Source organism: Carassius auratus, unplaced genomic scaffold, assembly GCF_003368295.1.
Source record: "Carassius auratus strain Wakin unplaced genomic scaffold, ASM336829v1 scaf_tig00215236, whole genome shotgun sequence".
Lineage (NCBI taxonomy): Eukaryota > Metazoa > Chordata > Actinopteri > Cypriniformes > Cyprinidae > Carassius > Carassius auratus.
The window spans coordinates 435,001-451,403 of NW_020528000.1; the positions used below are offsets into that span (position 1 = coordinate 435,001).

Consider the following 16,403-nt stretch of genomic DNA (forward strand, 5'->3'; position numbering starts at 1 on the left):
CAGACAGACAGACAGATAGGGAAAGACAGACAGACAGACATATTGATAGATAGAGACAGACAGACAGACAGATAGGGAAAGACAGACAGACAGACAGACAGGGAAAGACAGACAGACAGACATATTGATAGATAGAGACAGACAGACAGACAGATAGGGAAAGACAGACAGACAGATTGACAGACCGACAGACAGATTGACAGACAGATTGGGAAAGACAGACAGACAGACAGACAGAGAGATAGGGAAAGACAGACAGACAGAAAAAAAAGAAAGAGACAGACAGACAGTTAGGGAAAGACAGACAGACAGAGAGGGAAAGACAGACCGATTGAGACAGACAGACAGATTGAGACAGACAGACAGACAGATAGGGAAAGACAGACAGACAGACAGATAGGGAAAGACAGACAGACAGACATATTGATAGATAGAGACAGACAGACAGACAGACAGATAGGGAAAGACAGACAGACAGACAGACAGATTGACAGACAGATATGGAAAGACAGACAGACAGATAGGGAAAGACAGACAGATTGAGACAGACAAATAGACAGATTGAGACAGACAGACAGATAGGGAAAGACAGACAGACAGACAGATAGATAGGGAAAGACAGACAGACAGACAGATAGGGAAATACAGACATATTGATAGATAGAGACAGACAGACAGACAGATAGGGAAAGACAGACAGACAGTTAGGGAAAGACAGACAGACATACAGATTGAGACAGACAGGCAGACAGGCAGAGAGACAGACAGACAGGCAGAGAGACAGACAGACAGACAGACAGACAGACAGACAGACAGACAGACAGACATACAGACAGATAGATAGATAGATAGATAGATAGAGACAGACAGACAGACAGATAAGACGACCATGACATTTTATCTAAATACTGCCAGGATTGGACCTTAGGCGTCAACATCCCAAAAACTAGAGCCGAGTTAGGCCGTCTCCCCCTTAACCTAATCATTAAAAAAAAAAAAGGAGTTTTAAAGCTCTGGGTCCACTTAAACTCTAGTTCGGAAGATTCTATTCATTATAGAGCACTAAACATAGAAGAATCAAAGAAATTATGAAGAGAAGGAGACATACATACAGTATTGGAAAGAACAAACCAAAGACCAAAGTTATCTCCAGTGTTATCTGAAACTCAACAGAGAGTACAGTATGGCTGACTATCTGCTCTCAGTCAGGGATATAACACACAGACAGTTACTGACCAAGTACAGACTGAGTGACCACCAGCTGGCCATAGAGAGAGGACGACACAGAAAGAGCTGGTTACCTGAAGAAGAGCGAGTCTGTGACGAGTGTAGATCAGGATCAGTTGAGACTGTGACAAATACACATCTCTGAGAGACTCACTGTACAGTCAAATACAGCACAACACTCCTGAACTCCAGTCACTCCATGAACATTTCAAATTAAAAATATTACTGGGTGAAGGACCTGCTTCCTCTGTGGTAGAAAATGCCACAAACTAAAAGGTAAAGAGTGAACACATCTACATTAGTAGTACCATCAATGTATATAGAAATGTATATGGATGCATTTTATCTTTTATTTTTCTTATAGATATATATTATATGTATTTTTGCTTTTTTTGTTTCTATTCTGCTATGTACAATGCTTTGTCAATATGTACCTATGTATGTCATGCCAATAAAGCAATATGAATTGAGTTGAATTGACAGACAGACAGATAGGGACAGACAGACAGATAGTGATTACCAGCAGAGGGCAGGAGAGAGTATCGAGCATGGACACAGAGTATGAAAGGAAACGAGACTATGTGTTTTATAGCAACTGCTCACACGGGAAAAATTCCACACAAATCTCAAATGTTTGGCTCATGAGCAACAGAAACGTGTTGAAACCGCGTGAGAGACAGAATGAGAGCAGAAGAGAAGATAATCAGAAAAACAGTCAACAGACAAAGAGCAGGTCAACAAATGAAGAAAACAAACTTGTTATCAGCCGGTGAGTTTTCTCTGCTCCCTGACCTCTCGTAATTTCCCATCAAATGTCTCCATACAGAAAGCAGAAACACCACAGGTGTTGCTACAACACGCTAGTTCCAGACTAAACTGTTATTGTTAGAGGACGTGTCTTCTGACCCACTGAGTAAGGTTATCCACTTGGTGATAAGGTCTTGAAAAATGGAAAAACGTACAGCATAGATACACCATTGATCTTTAAGAGATCTATCTTTTTTTATCTTTTCTTTTTTCAGCAAAGGGTTAGAAAAAGAAGGTTCTTAAAGTTGGCATGACATGGAAATTCACCCAATCAATATCAACTGAATACTGCCACATACTGACAATTGATGGGTTTCGGCTAGACACTTTTCATGTTAGGTCTGTTTTGTGTGTTAGAAAAGAGTCAAGCATAACTAACAGGCCTCAAGACAAAAACGGCCTCTGATGCTCCTCAGCTGTTCCTCTGCATGCTTAAGTGTGTAAGACAACAGTCTTCATTACCTGCGACCGTCTCGTCTGTAAGAGTGTAAGACCGGGTGTGATGGAAACTGTGCACAAGTCCCTCCGTGTTTGTATCCAATGTCTAGATCTTCAGATTGAAGTCAAAGCTATGGTAATACAAGAAGCTTGATTCTGATTGGATTGCAGACTTCCCTTTCACATTCTTCTTAAAGAAATAGCCACATGAAATCTTTAAAGGAATGTTCCATGCTGAGTTAAGTTTAATCAATGACATAAATAAGTTTAATTAAAGCCATAAATATGTAGCTCATAATTTTATTAAAACACAAAAAAAAAAAAACAAGAAGTAGTAGTGTGCAATTATCCAAACTATAATTTTTGTGGCGGGACTACTTTTCCAAGCATATGAGTCTTGTCATGCACCTAGTGGTACAAATGTAGCAGATGGCTTTTGTTTAGACTGTGTCTGGCCGTTTTTCATCATCTGACATTATGAAAATATGCAGACAACAGCAAGGAGACAAGTTTATGTTCTTCTGCTGATTCAAGACAATGGTCTGGCAAACTACCTGCTCAGCTCCACGTAAACAAAGGATTTACAACAGCCCCTTTCTCAGAACAACTCTTGGACAATGTGTGAAATTGACCTGGTTTACAGGCGTTAATAACATCACAACAATGCTTAAAAAAATCTGGACATAACAAAGACGAGGTGTCCTGAAGCAAACACTTTCAGAAATGGATAATTCTCTGGTTCATAGAAATATGTTTCCTCTTTCATATTACAAAAAACCTATCAAACATCAGATCTTAAACTGAAAAAGAGAATGCTTGTATGAACCCGTTTTTGCATGATGATCACTGCACAATGAGAAATGACAGACTGAAAAGGTCACCATTTACCATTCATTCCCTGCAACTCATACATTTTCCCAATGGACTCCAGCTACTGACAATTATCTGTGAGTTGTTCACAAACAGACTCTGAGAATTACATCGGTTTTGATCACTTTCAGCGATGTACCCCCAATAAATGTTTTTTTTTCTCATTTGATATCTTTAAATGTGATTTAAAACTGAAACAACTTCTAGAATATTGTCTAATTCATTTATAATTCAAGCACTGAATATTATTTTAATAACAGCTGTGAAAATAAAATAAAAAAATCGTCAAACGCAATACTAACATCGACTAATCTATTTTCCCAAAATAAAAAAAGATGTTCCTAAAACTATGAACATTATAATTAACGTGCTAAAAAAAAAATACACAACAAAAAGACTAAATTCAACTGTTTGGCATTTTCCACTCATTTTCTCTTTCAGCCGTCAATGGAATTTCCAGCCAAAATTTAGTGTTCGGAATTCCGATTTATTCCTATTCATTTGTGTGTTGTGTACAATGCAGGAAGGATGGTACATCCAGGCCACAAGGGGGAGCTCTTACCTCGTCCCATTCTGAAGTGAATGAAGGTGATTTTTCCAGCCTTCTCTTGGTGGTGCTACAGTTGGACACTGACTCACTTCGCCCGCCCAACCCTGTCTCTTCCTCACCGGGTGGAGACACCAGCAGGTCGGAGTCAGACTTCGAAAGGCTACGCGCTAGTTTGAGATCACCTGGCGGAGGCATCCTTCTCGTCTGTGGAGAATCGCGCGCTGGTGAGTGGTGTTTTGGCGAACTCCTTGGCTCTTTGTGGACCGTGGCATAGATAGCTTTGGGGTCAGTGTCCTGGAGAATTGTTTCCATGGTGACTGCCGATTTGGGATGGGGAAGGGGGGCGGAGCTCGCGGATGTCGAAGTGCTGGAAGCCGCGCCGGACTTCGCTTCAGAGGACGGCAGTGTGAATGCTTCCTCCCGACAGTCGACCACCGGCGAGGAACCGTGAAGCAGACCAGTGAACTGCTCAGGAACAGCAGCGCTTATATCCTCACCGTGCGAGGAGCTCTCTGTCAAGAGAACAGAGGAGAGAGTGAGAGAGTTACAGGCGGACTGTGGAGCCGTATCTAGACCAGATAACATGAAACCGCCCACTCCACTACTGTCCAGTGCCTGAAACAGATCTGGGGTTGTTTTCTGACTGGAAAAGGGGAGGAAAGAAATGCAGAAAGAAAGAACGGCATTATGAAAGAAAGAAATAAAGAAAGTTGGGCTCACCAAATACCAAAGTGCCTGTATTAGAAAATTCCAAATGCAGGCTACGAGCAGCTGACTTTTCTCCATAGAGGTCTGTTTGTGACTTGCTTGTTCTATTCCCTGTCTCTCTCTCTCTCTGTTGCACTGCTAACAAGCAGACAGCTTTATAAGGCTTGCTTCCAGAGAAGTTATGCCTCACTAAGGACTCCCTTCATTATGAGTGGCAAGCTTGAAACAGGATACTACAGAGGTGACTGTGAAAGAAAGACACTCGCTCTCTCTCACACACAAACACCACTTTGCCATACCGTTATGTGTTCTTAAAAATGAAATCCCTGTATTATGTACTATAGGCAAGTACATAAATACTTCTATGCAAGCTTGATTTCAAGGAGAGTTGCATTCTCAGGTTTAGTCACATGGGGCACTATACTACACGCTAGTGAAAAATGCCATCTTTTCAACTCACTTTTCTCTTGTAGATCAACTACTGATCTGAATATACCTACTTCCCTTATATATATCATGTTAAAAAAAGTGTGAAAAGAGCTGTATGGATGTTATCAGGATATATAAACACTGTCAGGAAAAACTGAACCTTCTGGGGTACAACAGCTTGTCACTGGGGCAGTATCCCAAAGTGACAACTATGTACAATCTTTACACATAAAGTGTGCACTCTAACACCTTAGAGTTGTACTATGTATCATTAAGGTATTATAAATAAACCTTTAATGGGTAAAGTTGGTCACTTTGAGGGTACAGCCTAAAGCCCCTTTGACACTGTGATTCCGGAAAATACATTGGTAATGTGTCCCGGCAATTGTGCCTGTGTTGCTAGATTTTGCCCCTTTCACACTGCCAGTGATTTCCCGGAATATGTGCGTGCGTTCACACACAACCCGTAAAGGTCCCGTAATGACACGTGACATCAGCGCGTGTCGTGTAATGTACGAGTCGAAAACGCTAGGCACGTTATACTTTCACTGAAGCTGGCGAACGATCTCAGCGTCAGTGCGGAAAGTGAGGAGCTAACGGCTTCATTACAGTTTGCACATATTTTTTTAGCCGTGAACATTGATCTGCCTTCAAATTCCTGGTAAAAGAGTTGTGCGATAACATGCGTCATCACTACAACACACCCTTTACGTCATTAGCTCTGGCTTTTGTTCACACAGCGCTCATCCCGGGTTGAACCCGGCAATGTTACTAGGTCCCCAACAAGGGATCAATCCCAGAATCAATCCCGGGGCGTGTTTGTGTTCACACAGAAGGCGTCCCGGCAATTTTCAGGGTCCAATCTGCAGTTTGAAAGGGGCTTCAGACATAAGTTGCTGCTACCCTAAAGGTACACTCTGAAGTATGCATTTTTGATGTAAATCTCTCTCTCTCTGCGTGTGTGTGAGACATAGCAACAGCGAGTCATGCGCCTTTACACTAGAGTTTACGGTACGTCAAATACAGATGAGCTGCACATCCATGAAAAACAGCACAGATTGCTTGATGGAGAGTGTTTGGTGAGTCAAAAATAGATATGTGCTAAACTTAACCTCAAACTCACATCTGTGAATTTATTAGCCATTGACTAATATTAGACATAATTTAGTCCCCCAGAGTGAAGTTCACAATGTAGAGGGTTAAGACCGTAAGCGATTTTGCAGCTAGACCGATATTTAGTAACTCTATCGCCCCCTTTAGGACTGGGGTTTACTATCACTACAGAAATGTAAGTATGTACAGAAAGCCCACATTCACATCTGTTTCACAAGTGTGCTCTACATAGACGGTTTTTAGCAAGAATGTATATTCTATATTCGCAAGTGCAACAAGTGAAAAACACTTGTCTGCATCTGTTCCCTCCTGTAAATGCAGGGCACTTGCCTGAAATGTCTCCTCTGGCAAACAAACACACCAAGAGATAAATCCAACCCCAGGTCCCTGATATGAGCCAGGCGACTGGGCAAATGGCCACCATACCAGAGATATCTTGGTGTTATGTGTTGTGTTTGGAGACAAGAAACCTAAGGCCAGAGACATTCTGTATGCAAGTACACAAACACATTGCACACACTTGGTTGCATTGTACATGGCTGAACATAAATCTTGTGTTGTATGGGTGGTAGCAAACCTCAATGTGGTAGCACAGTTACTATCAGATATCAGAAAACCAGATTTACTATTATTCAGATAGCTAGCTATAAACATGTCAACAGTTAAACCAAAGAGCCTTTTTAGGCACTGATTGGATATCTTGGGACAGCTATTTTCAGTCTTCCAAGCACAGGTTCTGTCAAAATTAATGGATAAATAGCAAGAATGAAAATATTTGCTCCATTCCTGCAGAAGTTACCTGAAAGCGCTCCCATAGAAAACGTAAAAACTGTGCACAAAAAGAACAACAATATGACCGAGACTTAACTTTTTTTTGCCTTTGGAAGTCCAAAATAAATCAGAGCATTGGAACCTTGTGAGTTTCTTTGTGCTAATGTGAATCAAGTCAGCTCTAATATTTGGTTTATGACAAACTACAATTCGAAATCTCCTGAGAACTTCATGTCTCAAGTTTTCTGAGGCATTGGGACTAAAACCTACCACTCTACAAGGCATTGACATGTACTGGAGGAACATACAGACACACAGGGCCAGAACCATGAGTCCAATCACTTAACACGTAAGTGACACACCTAAATACACATACACAGGCAACTCGGGACCTGAGACTGTATTTGGGCACAACCTGTGAGGTCATTTTAAAACAACCAGACCCTCTGGAGAAGATGAAGTCAGTGCTGTTCTCCATCCAAATTTTAATATGCATAGGAAACTTTTTTGCCCTCATGTGAAACTCCCAAATGTACAGATTCCTATTGAATCAACAACAACAAAACATTTTTTTTACACAATTTCTCCAAGCACTGGTAAATGTGACCAAACTTTTAGGAAATTAACTACATTGATTTGAAATACTTTAAATAAGAGAGAAGACTCTCTTAATGGCCACTTGTAAATGCCACACAAATAGCACAAAAGGCTACAACACACAGTCGATCTGATGACAGTTTCAATGTAGTATGTTACGAAGCCAACCATGCAATACTGTAACATTCTTACAAATGCATAGCCAAAGACTTAACAAATACAAAGAGGGTTCACTTCCATTACTTATGAATGGGAGAAACTCCAACGCGCAATATGCCAGCACAGTCCAGCCTTCTGAATATAACAGACAATCTGTGATTGGTCAAGTCATTGTGTCACTGCAGTGGCCGGTTCCCACAGAAACCCGAGACTCGTGCTTATGAATGCACATGTGCATTGGCTTATCTAGCCTAAAAATATGCTTTTTTAATGCTGTTCAGTATTGAATGAAACAAGTGTATCTATAACATTGATCAACATTTTCCTTACCTGATATTATTATCAATATCTACCATTTCACATTATGTACAGTGTTAGTGCCAGTTTTTCGTTTTCAAACAGTCAAGCACACTTGAGCAGTGCTGACATCTGATGAACTGAAGTAATGTCACCCCTCAGAAAGTTCTAGCTGACTTCATCGTTCAGCTGTTGCGATCTCCTCGGCTAAGTGCTAAGCGCGTGCCAACAGTGAGCAGCATTTATTAAAAGAGGGAAGGGACGTCTAAAACACACAACATGATTTTGCACTTAGAGTAAAGCTTTCATCTCCAAAGCAATAAGGTCAGACCCTCCTTCAAGTTTTCAATACACCAATGCATCGCTCCCGCTGTGAGACCCCAACATGAGAAATATGACAAGTTCACGCCCTGTTATTTGTGTGTGTGCTAGTGTGTGTCTACAGGCCGATTTCCTGCAGTGTAACTGACAGGTGCTGAGTGCAGGACGGCTCTGGACGTGGCAGCTGAGGTCTATGAAGCTTGGCGAGAGACCAGAAGGACAAGGAGATGAGGAGAGACGCTCTGCTGTTTGTTTTGAAACACGAGGAGAGTGTGGGGCTTTAACAAATTTCACTGAAGTTTATCACACTCAACAATATCGTAAAAACACAACCATATTCAAACAAGAATTTAATACCATTCTACAATATAATGGCTGTACATGTCTGTTCTTATCATTTCTTCATATAATGCACCCTTAAAGTAGCAAGCGACCCAATCAGAATGGCATTCTCCTGGTAATGCTAACTAGAGTCGTGTTACACTGAGTAAACATTGTTCTAAGTTAGGCAAGGATTTCTGAGCAATGACTTTAGGAGGATCAGAGAGGGACACAGAGACAGTCGGGACATAACAAATGTGTCCACTTTTGCATTCACATCCTACCAATATTCTTGCTCCAAAAATGTTGACAACTGCTGATATTTTGAAATAGTTCACCCCCAAAAAAGTAAAATTTGGACATCTTTTGTCATACTTCAGTTGTGTTTTTTTGGAGCTTGCATGAAAAGGAGCAGCATGGACATTCTTTAAAATTTCAGCTTTTGTGTTTGACAGGACAAAAAAAAAGAAAAAAAGACAGCATAGAGGTTTAGATTATATGAAGACCTTAAAGGAATATAGCGACGAAAAAATATGAGATGGGAGGAAAAGTTACATTTCAATGCTTTTGTATTGACTCACAAAACCATTGAAATATAATGAAATATCTATATTTTTTCTCGCCTAATTAATTTCATCACAAAGTTTCTCAAGGAACACAAAAGTTATACAAGAGAATACAAAAGTTTAATGACATGCGAAAAGTTAAGCTAGCAAATGCAAAGGTTTAGCAAGCAAACGTAAAGTTCTATTAGAGAAATGGAGGTTTAGTGAGCAAAAACAAGTTGAGCAAGCAAAATTTAAAGTTTAATGAACAAAAATGAAAGTATAGTGAGTGTAAACAAGAAAGTTTAGACTACAACCGCAAAAGTTCAGCAAGCGAACAAGTTTAATGATCAAATGCAAAAGTTTAGCAAGCAAACAAAAACAAATCTTTAACAAGCACAAGCAACAATGTATTGGAGGAATGCAAAAGTTTAACAAGCTAGATTTAGCAAACAAACGTTTAGTGAGCAAACAAAAGTTTATTGGTAGAATGCAAACGCTTAACAAGTGAAAACTTGAAAGTTTATCAAAAAAAAAAAAAAACTATGGCATTTAGAGCACAAATGTAAAAGTTTAATATTCAAAACCAAAAGTTTATTAAGGAATGGAAAGTTTCTCATGTAAATGCTATGTTTCTTGAGAGGGTGAGCAAATCATATTTAAAAAGGAACTATTCCTTTAAAGACAGCCCAAGTCTTCGACAGAAAGCAAGCAATTTACAGAGTAGAGAAGAGGTAGTCTCAAATTGTTTGACATATCTGAGTCTAAAAAGTATTCGTCACTCAACTGGTTATTGTTATTCATCCATGGCAATAGCAATAACACTGTAAAGAAGAGTGTTTACATCTCCTTCAGCATTCACACAAGCACACACTCACCTCCAGACGTCTGTCCTGTGTTGAAATGAGCTGCAGGCGGCTGCAGAGTGTTTGCGTTGGACCCTGCAGGTCGCAGGTCAGTGTGTGCAGTGGTCTTTCGCTGCAAAAAATAACACCAATATCCACACATGAAGGAAATGTCCAAGTTTTGTCAGATGCACAATCACACACACACACACACACACACAAAACAGATGCTGCATGCAGAAGATAATTAATTGTCTACTGCACACCAGACAGTGTTCGGACAGCGTGACAGATGTGAGAGTGCAAAAAAAGTGATGAAAACATTAATGAACAACAAAGCTTTGTTACCAAAACCTTAGAGCTTCCAAAGCAGGCAGCATTTTAAAGCATCATGGAATCCAAAAGGCAACTCAATTACGCTGCCTACTGATTTACTTTGCATTAGCCGAAGGCAGCATAACATGTATCTCCTACAAAGGAGGCAATCCAAAAATGCAAATACTTGTGTGTGCTGTGTCTTTTATGTTTTGCTCGAGGAAAAAAGGCCATTAGCTTAGCGACGTGCTAATATCAAACTCTACCGGAATGTATTGTGAATCTTGAGTCTCGTGAAGCAATATGTGCTGCTGACTAGAGTGTTATGCATCACTCAGCAGTTAGGATGTTGCCTTATAAGGGAGCTGCCTATGTAGGTGCATTAGTAGGCAGTGAGGGTTTGGAACACAGCTGAAGCCTAATAAGCAGTAACACTCTCACCTGAGGTAGGACACTGTTGGACGACTTGGCTGAGACCTCCACATCTGGAGATAAAGACATCCAGTTATTCGATAGGAACAGTACATACAACAGTTTGTTAAAAGTATAAAATACAGCAAATTAAGGGCACATCGGGTGTTTATTAGTACTTATAAAGCACACATTCTGCATGACCATATTCTACATCCCTAATCCTACCCAATACCTGAACTTAACAGCTACCTTACTACTATTAATGAGCAGCTAATCAGGAGTTTACTGAGGCAAAAGTCATAGTTAATGGTTTGATAATAGAGCTGGACTTTAAAATAAAGTGTGATTTAAATACAGATTATCTTCATTTTTAAGATTGAACTAGTGTTGTTTTATATATAAGCTTATTTTCATATTATAATAGTCTTAGTACTGACTGGCAGAACTGCATTAATTCTTCATGGCATCGATTCAACAAGGTGCTGGAAACATTTCTCAGAGATTTTGGTCGACATTGACATGATAGCATCACCCAGTTGCTGCAGATTTGTCGGTTGCACATCCATGATGTGAATCTCCCGTTCCTCCACATCCCAAAGCTGCTCTATTGAGATCTGGTGACTGTGGAGGCCATCTGAGTAAAGTGAACTCTGTCATGTTCAAGAAACCAGTCTGAGAAGATTTGCTCAATTGGTATTGAGGGGCCCAAATCTGAATGTCGAAGCAGAAATCAAGACTCATCAGACCAGGCAATGTTTTTCAATCTTCTATTGTCAATTTTGGTAAGCCTGTGCAAACTGTAAGCTCAGTGTCCTGTTCTTATCTGACAGGAGCAGCGTCCGGTGTGGTCTTCTGCTGCTGAAGCTCATCTGCTTCAGGGTTCGACGTGGTGTGTGTTCAGAGATGGTATTCTTCATATCTTGGTTGTAACGAGTGCTTATGTGAGTAACTGTTGCCTTTCTATCGTCTCTACCCATTCTTCTCTGACCTCTGACATCAACAAGGCATTTTCATCCACACAACTGCTTCTCACTGGGTATTTTCTCTGTAAACCCTAGAGATGGTTGTGTGTGAAAATCCCAGTAGATCAGCAGTTTTTGACATACTCAGAGCATCTGTCTGGAACCAACAACCATTCCACGTTCAAAGTCTCTTAAATCCCCTTTCTTCCCTGTTCAGATGCACGGTTTGAACTTCAGTACGTCGTCTTCACCACATCTAGATGCCTTAATGCATTCAGTTGCTTCCATGTGATCAGCTGATTAGCTATGTGTGTTATCAAGCAATTGAACAGGTCTACCTAATAAAGTGGATGGTGACTGTGTGTGTGAACATATACATATACATTTATATATACATATACATTTATATATATATATATATATATACATTTATATATATATATATATATATATATATATATATATATATAAAAGAAGAGAAAGTGTGTGTACCTGCTTTGCTTTGTGTGTTGTTGGGCATTTTGGTCTGTGCAGTGACTAAGAGTTCATATGTGTGCTCTTCCTCATCCAGAGGCTCGGCGTGTTCATCCACACTGCTGTTAGTGTAAACCGCCTACAGAGAGAGAGAGAGAGAGAGAGAGAGAGAGAGAGAGAGAGAGAGAGAGAGAGAGAGATAGAGAGACAGAGAGACAGAGAGACAGAGAGAGAGACAGAGACAGAGAGAGAGAGAGAGAGAATTTTTTATTTTGAATTTTGAAAACAGTTTTATTACAATTTAAGTGTTTTAAAGCATTAAAAACAAATTATGTAAAATAAACTACATAAATTGAGTAAAATAAAGATTGTCATCTACAACAGAGCACAAAGCCCCTCCACAAACACCAAACATCCTCAAACATGGGAAGACATGAAGTAACTTTATAAAACCTAAAATCAATCAAAATTCTTGACTTTACCATAGCACCAAACATAGACACCAGATTAAATTCCTGATTTTGTACAATTTTATCTGACTCATGCATATTGCCATTTTTCTTTTTCCCTAAACAAAATGTAACCACTGACACTCTCTCTGTTGTCTCTTTGTATATTTAACACCAAAGATAAAAGCTTGCATTGAAAATTCTTCATCAAAAGACTTAAACAAATTTTGTAAAACCTCAAATAACGGTTTAAGTTATGACAATTCATAAAAACATGAAACACAGTCTCCCTTTGTAAGCAAAATGGGCATTCATGGCCTACATCAGGATTCAACACAGATATAAAAGCATTTACAGCAATGGTACAATGTAAAATCCTCCACTTCAAATCTCCAATTTTCTTATTTAATGGTGTCTTGTAAAAAGTTTTCCAATTTGGCTTACAAACTTCATCCAAACCGAACACAATTCACCAAGGTGTATCAGTTTTTCCATTTAATGTTTGTTATTAAAACACATGACTTGTACAATCTCTTGCCCTTCACTTGTTCAAGGTCCATGATCCCTACTTTTTCTGAATCCAGAAAAATTCCACCTTCCTCCTCTTAAATAGGTGAAACAGTCAAACTTGGAAAAAAATCTTTATCATTGTGAGTAATTTCTCCCTCACCATGTTTCTTAAGTAATTATTCTCTTCCAGTGTAAGGATAGTCTGTATCTTCTGTAGTATTTTTTCAATCACTCGAGTGGATCTGAACCCCAACTGTGGTGCCACTGAATCCACTTTCATAAAATCTGGTCCTGCCAGACTCATTAACTGACGAAGAGTCACCACTTTAGCCTTTACAAAGGCTTTTGCCAGTGACATTGATGCATTAGTAATGTCCAGTCTTGCACCATAAAGCAAAGGCTCTTCCAAAAGCCAATACAACGATGTGGGATTGCTTCTCCTTTGGAGTTTAAAAAGACTCCATACTTTTAAAAGATTCTGATAAAACAACTGGAAATTTCTCCACATTTACAGTTTTTGGGTCCAATAAAAATAAGGATTTGTCCAGATTTAGACCTGCACCAGTTTTTAAAACAGCACTTGCCACTGGTCTCCAACTTACAGACTCTGGGCCTGTCAGGAAGCGTTGTATAAATTGTACACGAAATGTTGCTGTCCTACTTTGTAGACGCACAAGTCCTTGACCACCTTCTTCCTTTGGTAAGTACAGGATGCTATGAATCACCCAGTGCATCTTATCCCAGAAGAAGTCTATCAACATCGATTGTATCTTAGCAAGAAACAGTAGTGGTGGGTCAACACAAGTCAGTCGATGCCAAAGAGATGAAGCAACAAGGTTTTTAATAATAAGGGTTCGACCCCTATAGGACAATATTTTCTTAATCCACTTCCATTTATCCAGTCTACCCTTTATTTTTTCAATAATCCCTTCCCAATTTTTTAATTGAAAAGACTCGTCCCCCCAAATAAACTCCCAAATATTTTAACCCATCTTTTGTCCATGTCAGACCCCAGGGAGTTTGAGGGGTGCTGTTATCCACTCTCCCACCAAAACAGCTTCACTTTTTCACCAATTCACTTTTGCAGCTGATACCATTTCAAAATCATCCAAAGTTTTCATTAAGAGGTTCACATCATTTTGCTCTTTACAATTACAACAACATCACCAGCATAAGCTGATAAAACAAAAGTACTTTCACAGTTCATCAATGTGAGGCCTTGCAATACCCTTCTCAACCTTTGCAAAAATGGTTCTATTGCCAATGTATAGAGCATACCTGATAATGAACAACCTTGCCTCACTCCACGCTGAACTTTAAAAGGAAAACACAAGCCACTATTACATTTCAACATACTCTCAATGTCATTATATAATACTTTAATATAACCAAAGGCATCTAGAGTCTTCCATAAATAATCATGCTCTACTCGATCAAATGCCTTTTCTTGATCAATGGAAATCAAGCCAAAATTAAAACAACAAATCTTTGAAAAATCCAGCAAATCTCGAATTAAATTATTTTTCAATTATTTTTAAATTATTATCACTCAAATCTCCTTTCTTTGGGAGGAGTGTAAGAACTGCTCTCTGACTACTAAGTGGTAAAAAACCACCGACTCAGTTATCACTAAGAACTGCAAGCAAGTCTTCTCCTATAATGCCCCAGGATCCTTTATAGAATTCAAAAGGAATCCCATCTATCCCTGGAAATCTCCCGTTTTGCGTACTCTGGAGAGCTTCATACAGTTTAATTAAAGTCATATCTTCACTTAGTTTTGCACTGGCACTTTCTGATCATTTTGGCAGATCTTCAAAGAAGATCAACCTCTTGATCTATCCTATGATCAGAACTATAAAGATTTTTATCAAATGTTACTGCTCTTTTCCTCATTTCGACTGGGTCTGATAACAGAACCCCAGCTTCAGACCTTCAATTCTGAATATACCGCTCTTTTTTTTCTAGTCTGAAGAAAAATGTTGCATCCTGGAAACGTGATCTGACCAATGCCCCTTGTGCCTTTCTTTTATAGAATTCAGACAAAGCTGATCTTTTCATGAAAAGGGAATCTAAATGGTCTTGATTTCCCGTTTCTTGAATTAAAACTTGAATTTCAATAATTTCCTCTTCTAACTTCTTTATAGACAGAGTTAAAAAACTTGACATTAAGAGTATATCGTTGACATAGTCGCCTAATATTTACTTTCCCAATGTCCCACCATTCCTGTAAAGAGGAAAAAAGAAGTTTTTGTTCTCTAAAAGACTCCCAATAAAACCTAAAAACATCTTTAAACTGTAAATCTGACAACAATGTCACATTAAAATGCCAATAAGAACTACTTATTTGAACAGAACTAACAATCTTTCTACACACAACCAAACTATTATCAGAGAAACCAACTGAAAGAATTGAGCAATTTACAAAAAAAAATAAGATGATGTTTGAAAACATAAAATCGACAACACATTTTCACAAACATGTGTCCATGTTTATTGTTTAACATCATGATTAAAATATCTCCATACATCACAAAGCTCAATCCTTTCTATCATTTGTATCAGTTTCCGGCGTGAAGCCATATGTGGTTCTAAATGATTCCTATCTATATTTCTTTCGACACAATTCAAATCTCCTCCCACAACCACATCACATTTTTCTATTACTGTATTTAATTGATCTAAAAACAACATTCTTTCTAACTGGGAGGTTGGTGCATACACACAAATTGAGCTTTTATCTTTAAGAATCTACCTTTACAACCTCCTCTACTGAACAAGACGAGGGAGCAACGTTTTTATTAAACAGAACTGCAACTCCTCCACTGAGTGAAGTATTATGACTCAGAAAAAGAAGAACGCCCCATTCTTTAGCTCATTCGACAACATTTTCACGTCACTATGTGTCTCCTGTAAAAACAGGACATCGTATATCTGAGCTCTTAAAAGATTTTAAAGATGCAATGCGAATGTCACTCATCAATAAAAATTAAAAAGAAACTACAGCACAAAAGAGTCCAAAACATCCAATGAGGGCAAAAATACACCATTTCATCATCATTATTCAATTGGAGTTGAATTTTTGTGACGATGTTTTTAAACGATATACTTCTTTATCTCTAAATCTTCCTTCACTCATTAAACGCTTAATATTTTCCAGAAATCTTCTGAGATGTGGAAAATATTCATCAATTTTAAAATTTACGTCAAGATCAGTACTATTTCCGTTCAGAATCATATACGTGAAACGTCTAAAAGACACTACGATTTACATCCTATAGCGA

The 16,403-nt window shown here is 38.9% G+C and overlaps 1 protein-coding gene across 7 annotated transcripts in view; it reads right to left on the reverse strand.

The window, feature by feature from the left end:
• LOC113094045 (ankyrin repeat and SAM domain-containing protein 1A-like) overlaps positions 1 to 16,403 on the reverse strand; it is a 96,705-nt gene that overhangs the window by 37,418 nt on the left and 42,884 nt on the right. For all 7 annotated transcript variants that reach the window (XR_003287967.1, XM_026259675.1, XM_026259674.1 and 4 more), the window contains 4 exons: positions 12,182 to 12,302; positions 10,755 to 10,798; positions 10,032 to 10,131; positions 3,905 to 4,404 (listed from right to left, as the gene is read on the reverse strand). Coding sequence is in view for 6 of the 7 variants with exons in the window: in XM_026259675.1 (XP_026115460.1) it covers positions 3,905 to 4,404; positions 10,032 to 10,131; positions 10,755 to 10,798; positions 12,182 to 12,302 (765 nt within the window). In the remaining variant the exon portion in view is untranslated. The remainder of the gene's footprint in view (positions 1 to 3,904; positions 4,405 to 10,031; positions 10,132 to 10,754; positions 10,799 to 12,181; positions 12,303 to 16,403) is intronic.